General features: G+C 38.7%; 1 protein-coding gene across 1 annotated transcript; it reads right to left on the bottom strand.

The window, feature by feature from the left end:
- Positions 1 to 4,392: 4,392 nt before the first annotated feature.
- LOC142528718 (uncharacterized) lies at positions 4,393 to 8,435 on the bottom strand. Its single transcript, XM_075633829.1, has 2 exons — positions 6,718 to 8,435; positions 4,393 to 6,624 (listed from the first exon to the last, which is right to left on the bottom strand). Exons 1-2 carry the CDS (start codon positions 7,762 to 7,764, stop codon positions 4,534 to 4,536), a joined length of 3,138 nt encoding a protein of 1,045 aa, XP_075489944.1. The 5' UTR covers positions 7,765 to 8,435; the 3' UTR covers positions 4,393 to 4,533.
- Positions 8,436 to 8,690: the final 255 nt, after the last annotated feature.

Below are 8,690 nucleotides of genomic sequence, written 5' to 3'. Positions count from 1 at the left end.
TTGGGATTGCACAACTCGAGTGAGGTTTGACTCGAGTTTTCCCTAAATCACATACTTTATTTTATTGCGTTGTTATTTTCAATTAAATACGATTGATATCTCTGGTCTATGGATGTATAGACAATGTATGCCTTGAGTCATAGGCGAATGTGCCTAGTCGTAGACATTTGATCTTGTGACAGAAGGGCCGGATAGTGAGAACTCGTCACTGGCCCATTGCACTTTGTCGCAGGATAGGATATTGGCGATAGGGCCATAGTCCATGACGGTTAGGTCAGGACACCGAGCGTTTGGCTATATCGGAGTGGATAGAACTTGAGTCTTTTCTATTACTGGTGTTCGATATGGAAAGAGCCAAAGTCCGTGAATAAGAACATACCACCACCCCGATTGGGAGTGTAGGTGGGTGTATGTTCTTATTCCGAACGGGATCCCTAGATTAGGACTGAGTCGAGTCTGAGTCTGAGAATCACGGAGAGTGATTCATTGCTTGATATTGAATTATGTTCCTGATGATGGTATATGTTTAGAATATGATTTATATTTGATATTGATTCATGTTTAGGATTATAGTACATGTGATGAATATTTGATTCATGTCTCTGATTTTGATACATGTTAGGAATATCTGTTATATGCTTTATATTGTTTTTATGATTGTATGTATACATGGTTTATACTGAGAATATAATTCTCACCGGAGTTATCCGGCTGTTGTCTTGTTTGTATGTGTGCATGACAACAGGTGGGACATGATAAGGGTCAAGAAGAGAACGAGGCTGGACTAGATAGCGTGGAGATCCGGGCTCAGAAATGGACTAGGATTCAGTACTTGATCTATAGTAATTGAAATCTAGTTTAATAGGAATGTATTAAGTACTAGACTTGTACTTTAACTTTAATATGTAAATTAGATTGATTTACATTACGTTTTCGCTGTGTATTTTAAAAAATTTTATGTCCCACATTACCTAATTGTTTCATTTGATATTAGAAACGATTAAGGAAATGGCTAGCGTCCAGGTCCCCACACCTGGGCCGGGGAACGGATCCCGGTACTTTGAGTGGTCGAGGTGTGGAGCCCCGAGCCAAGGTATGGAGCCCTGGGCTTATAGAATAACCAGGGTACGGATCCCTGGACCGGGAAACGGATCCTGGGACTTGGAGTTGTCGAGGTACGGAGCCTCGAGCCAGGGTATGGAGCCCTGGACTTACAGAATAGTCGGAGCCTCATATCTCCCGGGCTTGAAATATGGTGTCGGGGTCTCATATCTCCGGACTTTAAATATGGTGTCGGGGCCTCATATCTCCCAGACTTTAAATATGGTGATGGAGCCTCATATCTTCCGGGCTTGAAATATGGTGTCGGGACTTCATATCTCCCGGGCTTTTAAATTTTCTGCTTTCCTACTATATAGTTTTATTAAAAATCAACTCACTATCCTAGAAATACTGAATCCGAATTCATTTTCAGTAGAGTGAAACTTCTCTAGTTGAGCTAAATTAGGTGACTAATATAGCTGTATGTTACTAAGTGTATAACAAATATTTTTCCACGCCAATCCGGAATAGCTGCTGAGCTTCGAGCCCATATGAAAATCTCTAGATAAAATCAGAATGTCAAGCTGGTCGGACTTATTTTTGAATGGAAATCATATCTACGTCTTGAGATCAATTTCCCTCAGACGACACCAATGATGCGATCCGGGCGAATTGGGTGAGCCAGGTCGGGGCAATCCACTGGATCTAATAAGAGTTTTGTTTAAGAAAATGAGCAAGGGATATATCTTGTGACGAAGGTATATCTTTGCACAATATGGCTGCGACCATGTCCTGCAAACAAGAAGATGAACTCGTGAATGAGTGCCGGAGGGGTATCCGGCGTGACCACTCCGATGCTTAAGTCAGCAGGTCAAGATGAAGGATAAAGTATGTATATGTGAGGATATACATGAGTGTCAAGAGCTTAGAAGCAATAATATTCAGATCCTTCAAATGTAAACATACCTGCTATTTATAGGAGAGAAGATGGTGATGACCTCTTTTTCAGTGTTCACCTACCACTTATAGCCATGTCACATCAACTTCCTGTCCTTTCCATCACGTCAAATCAATATGATTCTGTCAGGTACGCTTATCGAGGTAAGATGTTACATGTTCTCGCACTCGAGTGCGGCACTACTATCAAGGCTTCCCGGGTAGTGAGTCATCAGCCGGGAATTTTCCCGAGAGCTCGGGCCTCTGGTTGTCCGGGTGGATGACTTCCCGGGTACTTACTTGCTTTACAACTCATGAGCTCTTTCCGCCATCCTACCATTATCCGGGCCTGCCATTTAATATCACGGGTCATCCATGACCCGGGCTCTTCCAGGTCTATCAAGTTCTTTGGCCTTTATTGCAGATTGCACCTCCTCAAGAATGATGGATTGTTCTCTTCTATTCAATAGGGCATCTCGGAAATTCTCATACCATCTTGGTAAAGAATTCAAGAAGATTAGTGTCTTGTCCTCCTCTTCGAACTTTACTTTGATATTTTCAAGGTCTTCCAAGATCTTGATAACATCAACTATCTGATTTGAGATACCCATTTCTTCACCCATGCCAGAATTACCCCAAGCTAAGCACGTTTAAGTTTGGAATTCTTATGTGATGAGCTCCCGAAAGGATTGTACATATTCTTGATATGAGTAGGTCATATCAAATCTTTTAAGCACTTTTCAATTGCGCAGTCTTATATCTAAACAGTTTTGGAATCACTCTCCTTCCGGCTTGAGATCGGTTCATTCATCTTTCCTTCACCTAGAAGTCTGCTAGGAGCCGCTCATTGTCCGTGCAACCTCATGACACCTACGATCATCCCAACTCTCTTCGGACCCACCTGAGCCTCACATAGCTTCCTTCTTCTCTACTCTTGTGTATTTATACACCCACCCGTTGATCCAGCAAGCAGTAATTCCTTTCTCATTTGCTTATCAGTTTTGTCAAGTCAGCGGTTGCAACGCCCACTGACTTCTTGGCACTGCCTTTTCTGCTAAATTCAGTGAAATCTTCTTGAGAGACACTTACCTCAACAGTCTCCTAGCTTATTTATTTATGGAATAATATTTGGTGTGGTATCATGCATCATATAGCACTATAATAACTATCACTAGCTAATGTATTATCCTTTTGTAATTTATTTCAAAAGGATTTGTTTAAAAAAATTTATTACGTATATATGGATGATATGGACAAAGATTTTGGTGCTATAAGATAAGGATTTGAAGACAAGTGCCAATTAAAGTAAATCTAAAAAAAATTAATGGGAATATTTAATATTTTGCTCACCCACTCATTGGACCTCATGCTCCTCTTTTCTTACAAATTGATGCTTCTGTTATGATTACTTTCTACAAGATTAAATTCTTTCAGACCTGTTTTTTTTGAGTTGTATGTCTTTAACTGGGTTTTATTTTCTTTTATGTAAAAAGAATGAGTATAGAAGCTATAAATTTTGAATTATCGATTGCTCGTTAAATGTAAGATCCAAGACCAATCAAATTCCAAAGCATAAATGGTGCAAATTATCTAATCTAGTTACAATATGACATTTAAATCTTGAATTAAGATTCTTGTTGTATTAGTCTATGATTATATTTGATGTCGAAATATTAAATTTGATACGAATTCTTGATTTGAAATCTAATTGTAACAAAACTCCTCGCTCAACTAAAAACAAGATTCTAAACAAAATATCGTGTATAATAAATGATCATAGTGTAACAAAATCTCATTAAATAAATAAAATCATAGTAATTCTCTTGTGAGACGGTCTCACGAATCTTTATTTGTGAGACGTATCAACCCTACTGATATTCACAATAAAAAAAGTAATACTCTTGGCATAAAAAGTAATACTTTTCATGAATGACCCAAATAAGATATATGTCTTACAAAATACGACATGTGAGACCGTCTCACACAATTTTTTTTCATAAAATCAATTAATGCTCACATGAGGCAAATAACAAGAGGCCTCAATTGGATAAACTTTAATTCATTTTCTTTATAGTAGAGAGAAAATGTAATAAATATAGCGAATTAAACCAACCTCTTAAATCATTTCATTTCCAATAAGAAAGCAAGCATTAATTATTATTTGTAGCGAGTGGAAAAAGATCAATTTCAAATTTGAATTCGTTAAATAGCAAGAGTCGACTTAATTGCAAAACCATCAAATTGTATGCAAATTTGAATTTTAAATGAACTCATATTTAATAGAGACGCAATGTGTTTTCATCAAATAATTATTTTGCGAGATTTTAATCCCCAAAGATTCTTTAGCCATTTTGTGCTCAACGAGTATAGATTCTTCAGATTAATAATCTACTGAATGAAAAGTTTTTCAAGATCAAGCAACTCAATCCATAAGTGGTTCATCTATTAAGAATAAAATTGAGCACTTGACCAAGCTAGAGCTTCAACAAGATTAAGAGTCGGAGTCGGAGTGGAGTCGAGTCGAACTCAAGCATAGTACGGTTATGACCCAAAATATTATGTTTTCTTCCTATTCCCACTACTACTAGCGCCTTTAGATCCCTCAGACATGAAGGCATCCACAGCTGCCAATATCTGAACCTGAAATTTATGATTCTTTAAAGTTCCCCTCACCTTCCGAATTACTTGCTGTTTCATAACCTTTCGTTCTGTAGGAGTAAGATTCTTGCACTTGCTTATTCCCTTCAGAAGTCCAACCACGTACTCACCGCTCCCTCCGGCACCCTTCTCGATCTTTACAAGCTTTTCGACGACTTGCAAACCAAACATCCGTTCCATACATGTCTTGTTTCCCACTTCAACGATATCAAGAACGCAATGCACGCTCACTTCTCGGGTTTTTGGTGATTTGCTCTCCATTGAATGAACCAATCTCTCGAGAACACTTGTTTGGAGGGTTTGGTTCACAATTAATCCTCCACCAGAGCTGAAAAGCATGTTATGTAGGGTGGTGTATGCCGAATCTTGTAACTCGGTGACTGTGCACTGCATCATTTTCACGAGCTCGCTAATGATATCGTGTTCGAGAAACTTCTTGATAAATGGCTCTCCCCCGGAGCAAGCGAGCTTCATCAGAAGAAAAGCAGATTCAGACTTGATTTGGTCTTTTTGCATGATTTGTCCATATTGGAGGAGCTCTGAAAGTCTTTCGATGAGGGGGCTGCGAAGGATCATATCCCTTGTTCTTGTATCTTCAACCTTTTCTATTATTGGTATAAGATCTTGCATGGCTTCTAAAATCAGCTTGCTTTCACTGCTAAACAGATTTTGAATCAGATCTTCAAAAGTCTGTGGCTTTGGTGAGGGCAGTGAAGTTTGGTCAGATAACACAAACTTTTCTAGTCGAAGTCTTGCTTGCCAAGGGAGTGAACTTAAGGTACCAGGTCGAAGTGAACTACTGCCAGGGCCTCCAAGCTCGTAAAATGCTTTTAACAAGACAATGGCATTATTCTGAGCTACGTCTGATCCAGTCTCGAGCAGTTTGATTAGGCTCTTGTCTATATGAAAAGAGAACATTTTCTCCACAGCTTTCGATTTCCCAGCTCTGGTTAAAGACATTAAAGTCGTAAAAACACTTTCGTGCCACTCCTCCGAAAGGGGAGAAAGCAAAATTGCCAACTGATTCATGGGAATTTTTTGGAGAATTTCATCGGCAATCCTCTTGCTTCCGAACTCGGCAAGATTTGCTAGGACAGTTAAAATACTGGTTTGAATCAGAGGATCTTCGCAGGTTTCCAAAATATCTGCACATTTGTCTACTGTTTCTGTGTTTTCAAGAGATGGGAAATATTCAGAATAATCAGTCTTGGTAAATATATTTGTGATTGTGATTGCAGATGCCACAACAAGATCCAGTGATCCTGAGGATATCAGTCTTGAAATCTTGGGTCCCAATATCTTGCAGAAGCTTACTCTGCTAGCTTCAAATTCAGAAATTGACATGCTCACTTCAAGGGCTTGAGTAATTGCTTCCAAGGTTATCACTACTCGTTTTTCATTGGAAAGACACAGAGAATACTCAATCGTCTGCTCAGAAACTACTTTAACTGTCTCCTTACCAAAAATAAAAAGCCATGGACTGACAAAGGCATTTTTCTCTGATCCCGAATCAGTAAGTAACATTTTAACAGAATCATTTGTCTTGCTATCTAGGTAAAGGGAAACCATGTCGTGTATTTGGTATGAGGAATCAGCACCGACTTTTGTTAGCAATGAGCTTTCAATGAGCTTACATACTGTGAGAGAGAATAAAGTATCCAAACCAAGAACTGACCAAACCGCTTCTAGACAAATTTCTGGGATAGGTTCTGCCCAAGAAAGTGAAGCTAAAGCGACAAAGAGTTTTTTGGAGCCTACAGGCATTGCATTTAAGCTAAATTCTAATGATCCGAAAATGGTAACCGTGTTCTCAGCTTCTTTCTCATTCACATATGATATAGGGCCTGGAGCACATTCTGCATATGTGGATAGATTTGAAATGGCCTTTTCCCATTTCTCTGATCTAGTTTCTTTTCTGAGAGCCTTACCCATTACAGCAACTGTCAAAGGATGGTGACCACATCGTTCAAGCAAACTCTCAGCCACTTCCTAGGTATACAAAAAACATGTTCAAAAAATGTGAATTATCTTGGTTAAAATCGAATGTCAATAAACAAGCACAAATAGCAATAAAGGACATACAGGTAGCTCATCCTCTCGAAGGAGACTATGGTAAAGGAGAACGCTCTTGCTTATTTCTCTAATATCATCTTTTCCCAACTCTATCTTTTCAGCTTCTGCTATTTCATATACAGATTCATTCCTAGTGGTAACCAGGTACATACAATCATTATCATATAACTTAGCAAAGCGTTCAACGATATCTTGTTCCCACACATCATCTAAAAGCACCAAGATGCACTTCCCATACAATGCTTCTTGAAGCAAGCAACTAACATACTCAAGATCTCTACAATTTTCTTCTTTCATTTTTTTCCAAAAACCAATTTGCACCAGAAATTTACAAAGCTTTCTTGCCAATCGCCTCTGATATTCATCTTTATCACCATGACAAGAAACCCTACTGCAGTATTGCCCTAATCCAAGTTCAACTGCTCCATCCACAAACTTTGGAGGGAGATCCGAAGCTACTTGACGAGCTAAACATGATTTCCCAATACCAGATAGGCCAACAACTAGGACAACATGACGAGGGCCATTTTGCTCGAGCAAACTTCTAATATAAGCACATTTATTGGAAATCGGGTATCCATGATCCGAGCCTACTTTTAATCTCATAGGAATGTTTCTTGCCGTATTTTCTATCACATTTTCAACATTCTCAGTCAATATCTGAGATTCAAGCCACCAATTCAAGTCATGCCTCATCGAGCTCAATATCTTTCCAAGTGGATCCCCTATCATAGAATTCCAAATTATCTTCGTAAAATTTTTAGCTTTGCTTCTAGACGCAGCTCTTCTAGCTTTCACTATATTAGGATGAAGACGATCAATGAGGCTATTCAAGCTTTGGACTTGTCGATCCAATTGGGGATTGTGAAGCTTGTGAGCATGCTTTTGCTTAACACGGCGTGCCAAAGTCTCGAGCTCGTACACAAACTCCTCTAGGCCTCGAATCCTCTTAGGAGCTTCCTGAAGGTCCCTTGAAGCCTGCTCCATCGCCCCAATTGCTGATACCATGCTCGAAACAATCTGAGTCACGGAGGAAATAACTTGCAGAGCATCCATCTGATACCGAACTAACCAGTCCCACCAAATAAACTACCTTTTCTGATTCAAAATCATGTTAAAACCATCTGAAATGGTAGACCAAATCATCAAGAAATGGAGCTGTATAGTGATTCAAATTCTCCCAGAAAAAAAAAAAACATTTACGATTTGAAATCAAACTTGACTGGATCAAATCCAAGAAGACTTCGAACTCTTCTATAAATTCTCCACAACACCCAATTTTCAATCTTTATGAATCCCCTCTGCACATAAATCATTAAATCACCTTAAAATGCTGAGCCAGATAAAGCCCTTCGTCGTTGAGGAAACAAGAAACTCAACCTCTGAAAGGCCGACAAGGATAACAACTTTCTGAGCCAATAAACTCAAGCCAACATCATATGACACATCTTAAACCCAAAAAAAAAACGACAAAATATTCCATAAGACAGCTTAGATCATCCGATGATTTCCCACTCTATTACCTTGATACGCTTCCAAGAAAGACTTCCTTTTATTATCCTTCATCTCGAGGTAAATTCCACTAGATTCAGTTTTATTACCTAAAAAAGAACTGTTTTTGGGACTTGGGATGCAGGTTGAAGAGAAAATTTTAGTGGGATTTTTGTGTTGAATTAATTGATTGGTGATGCAAACGAGTTGGTCCAACTCCAACCAAAGAATAAGTGTGAAAAAATGTATTTGGTAGCGTAATCTTTCTATCGTTTACATGGGTGAATGGGTTTGACTGTGCTCGAATCTTAACATTAAAAAAGAATATTCAAGCTTTTTCTTTGGCCATGATAATACAAGATTTGATGCTATATATCTATCCAAATTCATTTAAATCCCCACTTTAATCTTAAAAAACCATAAAAAGAATACGTGATGAGCTAAAAAAGGGGGGAGGTGGAACTTGGAAGGCATTAAAATTGCGATGAATC

This window comes from Primulina tabacum, chromosome 16 (genome assembly GCF_025594145.1).
Source record: "Primulina tabacum isolate GXHZ01 chromosome 16, ASM2559414v2, whole genome shotgun sequence".
In the NCBI taxonomy this organism is placed as follows: domain Eukaryota; kingdom Viridiplantae; phylum Streptophyta; class Magnoliopsida; order Lamiales; family Gesneriaceae; genus Primulina; species Primulina tabacum.
This window is presented reverse-complemented; position numbering and strand designations above follow the sequence as displayed.